Raw genomic sequence first — 12905 nt, forward strand, 5'->3', positions numbered from 1 at the left:
ACCTGGATTTTCTGCAGAAACACGGAAAGTCCAGATACCCCTAGGAGTGAGTGACAGTGTTGGTTTTACAAATGCTGATTCATTGAAAGGGAACTTTTCCCGCCAAATTTAGGCTGAGTCCTGTGGCGAATGTGCTGCCACAAAAGCCTTTTCGGAAAAAGCAACCTTGAAAATTAAAATATAGCTTTTCAAACCCTGGCTCGTGGAATTATATGCAACAGGGATGCTATCACCACGGACTATGTTTTCAATCAGCTAAAGCTCACGTGTCGAATAAGCAACTAAAATTGCAAAGACCTCCTGTGACCCTCCATGTTGGCGTTTCCGTAGCGCTTTCTCAACTTAACTTAGTGCCAATACCCGCGCCTCTCTGTGCTGCTCCATGGAAGGCAGGAACAACGCGCCCACTCCTTTCACACTGATAGACAGCCGGCCGCCCGATCGGAATTTCGAAGCCGCCAATGGGGCGCGGTGCATCTTACTAGACGACCCAATGATAACGGAGCGCGAGCACACTGAGGGGCGGAAGTAATTGCTGTAGCAGCAATTTAGGCTGAGAAGCTGCAGTTTTCTGTTTGTTTTATTTTCTTCCATTTTACCTACGAGGGCTTGTAAGAACAAGGGAAGAGGAAACGCCATCGCCTCCGTCCTTTCCCAAGGACCCTCCGTCTTATTTTGAACCTTCGAGTTTTGATCAGAGTCCGTCCGCCTAAGGACCAGCAGTACCCGAAACCCCGTGAAACAAGCTTGCGCCATGGCGAGGCCCGTCAGGTCAGTCTTCCACGGGAGTGGTGCCTTTTCCAAGTGCTCCGGCGTCTGAAACTGTGAAGTCAGGGCGTGTGTGGCCGAGTCCTTGTAAGACAGTTACTGGGTGAGAGATAGAGGCCCAACATTTGAGGCGCTGAAACTTGTCCGTGTGGCTTGGGGTGCAACTTTAAGGGTGAGGCTGGGGATGCCACATTAACCTGATTGAAAGCTAAGCGCAGACTGCGGGAGCCTAGGGGATACATTTGGGCCAAGGTACCTACCTGGATGCGTTTGTAAGATCAGGAAACGCATGCTTGGCAGGTACATTATATATTGCGCAAAGTTCAGGGGATGCGAAAGCTTGGATCCTCGCCTTTAATGTAATGTCTGGATCGTGAAGGGACGCGACCCCCTCCGCATTGCATAGACCCGTATACCTGCCTTAAAAAGTGTTCACGCCCGCATGTTTCACGATGTTTGCAATCCCCTTATCCTAGTTTATGGCTGCATTACCCTGTTGTATCATATGGGCTTTCCGCACCCAGCTGGTGGCGTCTGTATTGGGGACAATTGTCCCCCACAATTGATAAACATTTTGAAAAGGGCTACGCAGATTCCGGACCTGAAGACATTTACTCAATTGCAAATAATACCGTCAACTAGGGTGGGCGTTGCCACATTAAACCGAAGAGGCGGTACTCCTTTAGTAAGAAGGCGGACGCTTCTAGTAGGCTAATGACTCCATTCAACAAGCATTGGCATAGCCAATAGGTCTCGCCTTTGGGACCTTATAAGTGTTTAGTTATGCAACAGTTGCATAACTAAATACGTATAAGGTTCCAAAAGCGAGACCTATTGGCTATGCAAAGGGGCCCTGCGGCCGCGAAAGTGATCGCCGGCGCACATGCACTGTAGCTCTATGCTGGCCTGGTAGCACATTTTGGAGCCCTCTCAATAAGTCCCGCCAGACCAGCACATGCGCTGGGTCAGGCGAGACCTAAAAACTTAGGGGCTTATTAGGTCTCGCCAGACCCAGCGCATGCGCTGGTCTGGCGAGACATTTTGTGAGGGCTCCAAAAAGTGCTCCCAGGCCAGCCTAGAGCTACAGTGCATGTGCGCGGGCACGCGCGTCGAGCTTTACCACTTTCGCGGCTGCATGGCCGCTTTGATGTTTGATCGCGATCACTTTCGCGGCCGCTTCGATGTTCTCCGTGAGGCTTCAATAGATTGCAGCAGTTAAAACAAGCATTGGAATAGCCAATAGGTCTCGCTTTTGGGACCTTATAAGTGTTTAGTTATGCAACTGTTGCATGGCTAAACACTTATAAGGTCCCAAAGGTGAGACCTATTGGCTATGCCAATGCTTGTCTGTTTACAAGCCCCTTTGCGCTGCGTCACTTTTTATCATGTAAAAAGTGACGCGCCGTTGGCGCAAGGAGCTGATAAACCAACGTATTTTCAGGTGGTGTGTATTTGTTCTCTCGACAATGTGCCAGTTGGGTGGAAAATTACTTCTTATTTAAAATTGTGGTCCATGTACTTATTGTGACCATTGATTAGATGCGTTGAGCAGTTAGCGTTCTCTTTTTTTTTTTTTTTTTTTTTTTTTGTCTTTTTATTGTATTTTGAAGCGCACCTTCGTCCAAAGGCACCTCGGCGCTAAATATAGTTCAACTATCAGTTATGACTAGGCTGTAGGCGGAACGGGGTGTGCTTCTTTCTGTGAGTGGTTTTAAATAAGCCAATTTTCGGGTGGTGTACAGTGTTCCTTTCCACTCGCTGCATCCAGCGGGAGGGGAATCGGAGCTTGGCAACCTCCTCTAAGGTTTACTCTAAATCTGTGCTGCATTTTCTTTGTTGCGTGTGTTCACAACCGTTATTGAATGATATTGTCAAGCTGCCTCTTTATCCGTTTCCATTATTTAATTATTTACTTGTGTGGAGTTTCAAACTTCATACTCGCGTTTGGCGACTTGGCATGCCATTTATTTGGTACACCCAGCATCACCTTACTGCTTTTTCGTAGGACAAGCTGTAGTAATCAGGTCCACTCTGTTGTGATGATTCTAGTAGGTTTATTAGAAGATGGTACAAGATCACAGGTAGATAAGAACAGGACCAAATGAGGATCAGAGGGAGACCAGTACAAGACCAGAGTAAGACCCCACCAGGAGCAGGCAGCTCAGCCCAGTCAACTGTGACTTCTCTGACAGATCCCCAACATTCTGACAGCATCATCACCTTAACATTCCACTTGAGGAAGAATGGCATTGTATTAACATTAGCAGGATATAACATATCCCCCTTTCTCCTACGGAAAACAAAAAAACTAGAAACTGAAAAGAAAAACCTGAGAAAATGAAAGCAAAGTGATAATACAAAAACAAGGAGAACAACGATCATGAGAAAAACAGTGTGAGAACAACCATAGAGAAAAGCAACAGAGAGAAATTAAGAAACAGAGAAGAATCAAACAGAAGAATCAAACATAGAAACCATCCTCCCTTCTTACACAACAGCGAAGAAGAAAAAAAAAACAACAACGTAAGAGAAAAGGATAAAAGAAAACGCAACAGACTGCCCCAAAACATACCCACTGGCCAGAACAGGAATGAAACGGAGGCTGAAAATGGAAAACGGAAAGAACACAGGGCAACAGATAGCGACAAACGCAGTGGAAGATAACACGACAGAAAAACAAAAGAAAGTCCAGAATCCACAAGAGACACGAGAAAAAGAACTCAGAAGGAAACAGTAAAGAAGAAAGAAACAAGAAAAATGAGGAAAAAACATAAGGATAATTCCCCATCTAAACACCACTATCTTAAAGCAAAGACAAAATTGTAATGCAAAGATAACAGTGCAAAAACAGCAATAAAATATAATGTCAACAGAACATACTTAGCAATGAAAATATGAAAAGCATTGAAATAAGGTATAAACCTAAGCTAAGTATGTGAACTAAACTGCATGGGAGAGAACCCACGACTGATCTCTTGAGAAAGAGATGACTTGTGCACCAAACTGGGAACGCTTCCCATACACATAGAAGTGTAAAAACAAACTTTGTGTGGAAAAGCCACACAGTGCACTGAAGTAATGTAGCACATATGAGTAGGTACTCATGACATATTCCAATCAATGAAAGGAATGTTTGGGTAAGAACCCCTGGTAATGCAAAAGGACTGAAACCTTTGCATGTGATCCCTATAAAAGGGTAGAACTGACAGAGTTTGGGTGGGAACCCGCACTTATGCAAAAGGACTGAAACCTTAACATAAACGCACCTTGTAAACAGGTAAACAGGCTAAGAGTACTAAAATAATGCATGAACAGCGACATAGCAGTATATATGAGATTAGAAATAAACAAACTTTGTTACCTCATGAAAATACTCCTAGCTTTAGTAAATAAAGTGAATACAGAGATAACCTTGCTGCCAACGTAGATGTTACTGTGTGAGAGAAATGTCACCAAAAACACATGTACAAGTAAACATTTGAATCCCAACAAACTGCACCATAAAGGAAATATAATGTTAAAGACACCGGTGTGCCTGTCACCGAAATAACAGACAATCGTGGGACAGTTTGTGACACTTCATGAAGACATGTTCACACAGTCATAAACTCCATTTGCGCTGCTGAAAACAAAACAGACCACCAAGTGTTCAAACTGAAAATTAGTAAATGCTGCTGCACATGAGATAAATGGCCACTAGATGGCATAGTAATATTAGAATTAAACTGAAGTTGGACAAACCAAAACTGTACTCGAGACACAATGAAAAAATTAAAAGCTTTTCCAACGCAGCAGAAAAACAAAAAAAAAGTGTCCCCAACCTTGATGCGAGTGTTCTCTGACCTCGATGGGATGACTCCGGACTACAAAACATAAGCAGGTGTCAAATGTCCGGTGACATGGAAAAAAAAACTAATAAATCGGAGGATGCACTCGACATCTTTCAATGTTGACACGAAGTACAAGATGGTTGTCTGTAAGCCAGCATTTATCACTAGTGAAATGAACAATAAAGTTCATATATAAAAAAAAAACGTGGTTGGCATTGCTCGCGTTGGATCCATAGGCATATTGCACTGAAAACGAAATTAGCCACCAACCACAAAATGGCGGCACGCACAGTGATTCCGCGCCGGATGGCTCCCGGCATCACCATGCTGTGAAAGTTGACAGGCAGCAATGATGACACGAAGGAAACGTCACAGAAAGGAACAGCGCGGGACCCTTGGTGAAGGCAGGAGAGACATCACGGAGGGAACAGAGGTAAGAGGAGGCTGCGCGCGATGAAAGTGTGCGCGTGTCAGGAGGCTCGTTTAGATTTTGAATGGCAACGAAACAAACTGCCATGTCTCCGTGCCAAACCCCAGAAGTATCCGAAATAAAAAAACAAAAATCTCCCAACACCTCGCTACGACTGGGACCCTTAAAACACTGGCGTCTTGAATAAAAAGACAAAGATGAGGAAAACAGCAATAATTGCAAATGCTGCCCCTAAACAGAAAATTGTCCCAAAAGTAGATGATTATCCACTCCTTCTGCCGAGAATGACAGGAAACACACTCTCAATGATGGGGCCCATGGCAGAAACAGGAGGAAATGGCACACAAAGCTCTGAATGTCAAAGTAAGAAGGCTAACACTCATTGAAAGCGCAGTACACGTAGAGGTAGCAAGCAGCACTCTTCCTCCCCAGAGTGCAGACATTGATAAATAGCAGGTTACGCCGATTAGAGCCAGGGACACACTTCTTCCAGACAGTGCAGACGGCAGGCTATGCAGATTAGAGTCAGAAACACACTTCTTCCAGACAGTGCAGACGTCAGTGACTGACAAGCTTACCCTCACCGAAGGCACAGCAAAAGACGCTTATTAATAGCTCTGGAGAGTAGACGCCCAAGACTGAATGGGCAACTGCAGAAGTAGATCTCCCCAGGCGCTTTTCCTCACAGGAACAACTGGCAAACTGCTAGTGGGCCACCGATGGGAGGTCACTGGTGGGGTCAGGATGCCAGTTGATAACTTGAGTTGAGTTGCTGGATACTGTTGTATTTTTGAAGTTGCTTGAGGTGACAGAAGTTGCTTGAAATCCTTGAAGAGGTGACAGTAGTAGGTTCTTTAAAGATCGTCGCCAAAAAACTGTAGTAATCAGGTCCACTCTGTTGTGATGATTCTAGTAGGTTTATTAGAAGATGGTACAAGATCACAGGTAGATAAGAACAGGACCAAATGAGGATCAGAGGGAGACCAGTACAAGACCAGAGTAAGACCCCACCAGGAGCACCCAGCAGGCAGCTCAGCCCAGTCAACTGTGACTTCTCTGACAGATCCCCAACATTCTGACAGCATCATCACCTTAACATTCCACTTGAGGAAGAATGGCATTGTATTAACATTAGCAGGATATAACACAAGCCTGTACACTTTGCCCTTTCACATGTTCCTCCATGCCCTGCTCCAATGCAAGATCAGACTGGGCTCCATTTCCGCCGCCCCAAGACTCCTGAAAAATCCTATGAAGTATCATTTCCATTATCCTTCTGCCAGAGGAAGCATTTGGCCTTCCAATACTAGTTAGTTAAGTTAATTCTAGATGATCCCTAGGAGTACAGGTCCTGCCTATTGACCACATTCTATGCACCCTGTCCATCCCCTGTGGGAGCCTCAACAATTCACTGAACCCCAATATTTCAATCACCCCAAAATTTACCACCTGGCAACTTTGCTCCAGCACCCTTGATCGTGCGGAGAGACACCATTCCCAATAAATTTAGCACCGTGAATTAAATAGGCACTGGGACTACTCAATAACTGAGTTCTAGATCGATTAAAAAAGTGTTGTTTTATTAACAAAGTCTCAAAGTAGACGATACAGGGTCTATATAAAGAAAGGAAAAGGATCTGGGGACCACGGCAGAAATGCATGATTGCGTATGTAAGAACGTAAGGGATAAGTGGTAGCATTTGGCTGCACAAGGATGGGAGAGGGAAGAGGGGATGTATGAGAAGCAGACTTTAAGGTTGGGTGATTGCAAATTTGGTCAAACGTCAAGATGAACTGACATTGTGTGGACTTGTTGCAAACTTAAATAAAATATAAAAACGGACATTTCGGAAGAAAACATGCCATGAAGGCACATATGCAGAGAACAAAGTCAGAGAATGTAGTTTTTCCACAGCCATGGTGGGCTGAAATCTGGATTTTATAAAAGAGACCCAGGCTTTTATGTCGTAGAACCTTTGTTGCCACCACCCATTAAGCAGCACCTATAAAGTCAATAGAATTCAAGAACGTTCCAATGTTGTTAAAGCTCCTCTGTGACCAGTCCTCTCCCTTCTTACATGAAACCTGAAAACTCCAACTTAAGCATAATGTCCATTAAAACAGTCATAGAACACATTACAAAACTTCTCCAAATTGAAATCTTCTTTCTTTTCTGAAATCCCATAGCAAAACCAGAACCTTAAACTTGACCAAATAAAGAAACAATCAAATATTAGGCATGGGTCCTAACTGGGAGGGATAATTTGGCCTGCGTCTTTAATAAGATTTACATTTTCAGCCTATTGTAGCTGTGGAAAATGTGGATTTGATGTAAAGACCCGGAGGCCCATATTATGCAAGTTTAAAGCATAACAACCAAACCACTTGCTGCACTCATCAGGTTTAAAATAAAAATGTCTGGACATAGAATCATTAGACTAATTGGCGCAACACAAAATGTCTTTTGCAAACTGCCCCCGATCCTATAAGCCTTAAAGGCAGCAGCTCTTTTTACAGAATGGGAACCAAACACATTTACATCACCACCAGTTCTTTGCATTATCTCTTTCACCCATGTTGCTAAAGCCGTTGAAGAAACGGGTTTATGAGGGTGTCTAAAAGAAATAAGCAATTGGCCTACCTCAGAAGCCGTTCTTCGCTCCTACTCCTTCACATGCCGAACCACACAAAGTTTCTTTCTTCAAAATAAGGATAAAAAAATTGAAGAAGAGTTTGTTTTAGTTCTCTGCTATTAAGAAAACATACTCCTTCCGGTGTATACAATCTAAAAGACACCTCCAGAGCACGCACATTAGAAACTCAACAGAAAGATACCAGTCATAACATGGGCAACTTAAAGGACCAATCTCTCGAACTAATATTTTAATTTCTGTCCCAACTTTCTAAGAATCTCAAAAGCTTTGAAACGTCCGATAAGGAAGTATATCTAGAACCTGAAGGTTTAGTCATCCTGATGCTCCTCAACAGCCTTCTCACCATCGCGTCCTGACCCACAGATAAACCATTCACAAGACATGCCCAGTTGCAATAGCTGACCTATCCATATTTACAGGCCTGTAAGCCATTCCTTTTGCAAATAATTCAGACAAAAAATTAATCACTTGTACTACATCAACTGAAACAAGATCATGATCCCTTTCCACACACCAGAATACCCATTTACTCCATGCCAATCTATACTCCTTCCTTCTTCCTGGAGCAGAATACTTCTCAATAAGTCTAGAAGCCTCTGATGAAAGCCCAGGCTTTCTCCAAACCCTCCTGAAAGTTTCCATGCCACTAACATTAACTGATCTGCACTAATTAGACTGAATTTCTCCCTTAGGGCTTTGCAGTATTTCTGGAAAAGTTGGCAGCAACACTGGAAAATCTACATCCATTTCCAACATGATTGGATACCATGCCTGAGATCTTCATAACAGAGTTACTACTACCACTTATTCCTTCTGTCTCTGAATAGTTCCTGTTACCCTTCCGACCATTGCAAAAGAGGGAAATGCATAAGGTTGAAGTCCATCTCTGCAGTTTCTGGGTCCGTACGCCAGCTGAAAACCCTCTGCACATGAGCATTCAGCCTGTTCACGAAGAGTTTCACCTGAAACTGACCCCATAACCTGTTCTGTTCCCTGAAAACACCTCTGTCCAACATCCATGCGATCTAATCGTGGAAATTGCTTGAAAACCAGTCTGTTCCCCAACCCTGACATATGTTTTGCTTGTATACTCTGACCCCTTTCCATACAATAATTTCAAAATATTTTTGCCAAAACTGACAGTCCCTTCGATTGTGGACCGCCCGCTCTGTTTACATACCTCACTACTGACACATTGTCCATCCTTAACATAACCAAACCTTTTACAGGTTGTTCTCCAAATACTTTACTGCAAAAGATCCCACTAATAACTCCAAACCATTTTATATGCAGCACCTGTTCCCTGTCTGTCCAGCGACCACCAGTCCTTGACAATCCACATCTTGCACCCCAACCTTCCAAGCTTGCATCCGATTCCACAACCAAATCTGGATTTTCTCCCCAAACTTCACGCCCATTCCAAGTTTCCATGTTCCTCTACCACCATGTTAACTCCTCCCTTGCCTCCTGTGTAAAACAAACTGACTCAGAGTACTTTAATGAATCTCTTAAGTGTTCCGCTTTTAACCTCTGTGAGGCTCAATAATATAATGACCTTAGTCAAGAGAAAAAGCCTCCTTGTCATCAAAACATTCAGACCAACACACCTTTCACACCAAGGGGATGAGGATGGACAGCACAAGCATAAGAACCAATAAGAAGAAATAAATCAGACAAATTTATTAGACAATGTATAAAATAATATACAGATACAGAAGATGTACAGAGTCAGATAGTTAATAATGAAACAGACAATGTCATCATATGAATATACATGTAATCATAAACAATTGTTTAAAAACAGTCAGTCTAATCTTAGTCAAAGATAAGAGAGACCTACACAATAATAGACAACACAGCACATAAAATTGGGAACAACATAAAAGGAAAAAATAATAATAATCCTATTGACTTGAGGAAATCACCAAATCAAGGAATTTATCAATTGTGACCCAGAATGATATCCCTTTCGAATATGTGTCACACAAACCAATAATCATAGATTTTGGGTGGTTTCCTCTTTTAAAAGCATCGACGCGTTTCGATGGGCCCTGATTCACAGCCAACACCTTCTTCAGGAAAAGCACAATAAAGTCCCAATAATTATAATCCTAAAAAAATACAAAGAAACAATACACACAAACATATTACATCTTTTCAGTTGATTTTCAGAATTATTTCTTCCTACTTCATCACAATTGAATACTGTCCACACACATCCTCCTTCAATCAACAATCAAACAACCATATCTCCGCACCAATCAGGCTTCATTAGTGTCACACCAAAAGGGGATATTGGTGGAATATCACTTTAACAGAGAGATAATCAGTCTGGTATATCCAATAGGCCAATCATAGGGCTATACCATGAAGGTAGTAGTGAAAATCTTACTACGATTATAGGGAACGCAATGCTATAGTCTATGCATACCTGCTATGGAGCAAAGAATCCCTCATATTCCAGCGAAACCAGGTATTGTCCTAATTATATCATGTTTTTTGAAAAGACAGCCTGATATAGAACTTACATTTGTCCTTTAGTAGGCAATGTCCATATGGATCCTGCCAGCAGTTCTGTATGTTTAGTTTATATGTGTTTTCCTGAGAGATTCCTCGGTGAAACACTCCCTATTTAAAAAAGAGGAATGAAATACCAGACTACTTAATTTAGTACTAGACTGAGAGTAATGTCTTATTAATTCTGTCTGGAGGATAGATACTTATTCCATGTACCTTGTATTGATCAAATCCGGGTCTAAATGGACCTCAGGACAGCTGTCCGGATTTGATCAATACAAGGTACATGGAATAAGTATCTATCCTCCAGACAGAATTAATAAGACATTACTCTCAGTCTAGTACTAAATTAAGTAGTCTGGTATTTCATTCCTCTTTTTTAAATAGGGAGTGTTTCACCGAGGAATCTCTCCGGAAACCACATATAAACTAAACCTACAGAACTGCTGGCAGGATCCATATGGACATTGCCTACTAAAGGACAAATGTAAGTTCTATATCAGGCTGTCTTTTCAAAAAACATGATATAATTAGGACAATACCTGGTTTCGCTGGAATATGAGGGATTCTTTGCTCCATAGCAGGTATGCATAGACTATAGCATTGCGTTCCCTATAATCGTAGTAAGATTTTCACTACTACCTTCATGGTATAGCCCTATGGTTGGCCTATTGGATATACCAGACTGATTATCTCTCTGTTAAAGTGATATTCCACCAATATCCCCTTTTGGTGTGGCACTAATGAAGCCTGATTGGTGTGGAGATATGGTTGTTTGATTGTTGATTGAAGGAGGATGTGTGGTTGTTTGATTGTTGATTGAAGGAGGATGTGTGTGGACAGTATTCAATTGTGATGAAGTAGGAAGAAATAATTCTGAAAATCAACTGAAAAGATGTAATATGTTTGTGTATTGTTTCTTTGTATTTTTTTAGGATTATAATTATTGGGACTTTATTGTGCTTTTCCTGAAGAAGGTGTTGGCTGTGAATCTGGGCCCACCGAAACGCGTCAATGCTTTTAAAAGAGGAAACCACCCAAAATCTATGATTATTGGTTTGTGTGCATCATATTCGAAAGGGATATCATTCTGGGTCACAATAGATAAATTCCTTGATTTGGTGATTTCCTCAAGTCAATAGGATTATTATTATTTTTTCCTTTTATGTTGTTCCCAATTTTATGTGCTGTGTTGTCTATTATTGTGTAGGTCTCTCTTATCTTTGACTAAGATTAGACTGACTGTTTTTAAACAATTGTTTATGATTACATGTATATTGATATGATGACATTGTCTTTGTTTCATTATTAACTATCTGACTCTGTACATCTTCTGTATATTATTTTATACATTGTCTAATAAATTTGTCTGAATTATTTCTTCTTATTGGTTCTTATGCTTGTGCTGTCCATCCTCACCCCCTTGGTGTGAAAGGTGTGTTGGTCTGAATGTTTTGATGACAAGGAGGCTTTTTCTCTTGACTAAGGTCACATTTGGTGCCCCTCTCCTTTGTCATAGGGGTCCCTCTCCCTTTTTTGAAATCAATAATATAATGATCCTGGGAAAATTGCCTGAATAGTAGAGGACAAAATACCGACTATATGTGCTAACATTCTCAGAGACCTTGTTCATAATCAGTGTATTCCTTATCTCTTATTCTCTTCAGCTTTTCCTTTGGTAAAAGCAGCAACCCTTCCACAGTATCTATAACAAATCCTGGGAACTGCGTTTGCTGTCCTGGTACTACATCTGATGACTTCCTGTTCACTAAAAATCCCAAATCCTCCAACAGACTCTTTGCCAGTTTTTTATTATTTTTTTATAGCAAACTTTATTGCATTTAGATTTAACACAAACTTACATCGGTAGCAGAACCACACATTAGTTTGATACATGTATACACAAGATTTCAGAGTAATGCTCATCAAAAGGAATAGATACACCATTGTATGAGGACGAACGTTATCTCTCACGCACTCGAACACTCACAGGGGAAGGAGATTGAACCATTTACCCCATATTCGGCCAATCATCTCAGGACAGCCTCTGGCTGCAAAAAGGGGCTCCTCTTGGGCTCCACACCAATCCACTCCCCGCTTCCAGCGCCTAACAGTGGGTGACTTGGCCTGGGACTCTTTGCCAGTGTTACAGGAAACAAACTGCTCCCTGTCCTGACCCAGTATCAAGATGTCGTCTAAGTAGATTCACATTTGAACGCCTCCCTCTTTCTTAGATACGAAGCCACTGCAAGAAGGACCTTTGCAAAAACACCAAGGGCTGCTAGTGCAGTGCGAACCAAGATGATGCCGGTTCGCCGACAGGCCCGACATTGGCTGGGGGTCCGAGAGGAGAAGAAGCGGAGAGGAGCACTTGATATGCCAGCGACGGCCGGTGCAGGATTTCTGGGCATCCCGGTGAGCGCGAATACCGCGCTATACTGCAGGAATTACATGCACTGGAGGGCACACCGGGTGAGTAAGCTGCAGGGGGGCCCCCGGGACTTGCCAATATTGGTTGCTGGCCATCAGAGGGCAGGGGGACCACTGAACTGGTCACTGGAAGGCAGAAACAGCTCACATCGGCCTGCCTGACCCTAAGATGGAGGATGTGTCTCCCCACACAAGAGACAATGCAGGGGGCTCCCCCGAGGCTGCTGAGGGACAAGAGAAGAATACTGAGGCATTTTGAAAGGTCCTGGGAGGACT

General features: G+C 42.5%; 1 protein-coding gene across 2 annotated transcripts in view; it reads left to right on the forward strand.

The window, feature by feature from the left end:
• Nucleotides 1-311: 311 nt before the first annotated feature.
• Nucleotides 312-12905, forward strand: part of LOC146870015 (nuclear ubiquitous casein and cyclin-dependent kinase substrate 1-like) — a 176507-nt gene continuing 163913 nt past the window's right edge. The window contains exon 1 of one of the 2 annotated variants that reach the window (XM_085624160.1): nucleotides 312-771. In XM_085624160.1, the coding sequence (XP_085480286.1) occupies nucleotides 755-771 (17 nt within the window). In that variant the 5' untranslated portion in view covers nucleotides 312-754. The remainder of the gene's footprint in view (nucleotides 772-12905) is intronic. The other variant, XM_085624161.1, reaches the window with a different exon arrangement.

The sequence above is a fragment of the Triturus cristatus genome, chromosome 1_1, assembly GCF_964204655.1.
Source record: "Triturus cristatus chromosome 1_1, aTriCri1.1, whole genome shotgun sequence".
NCBI lineage: Eukaryota > Metazoa > Chordata > Amphibia > Caudata > Salamandridae > Triturus > Triturus cristatus.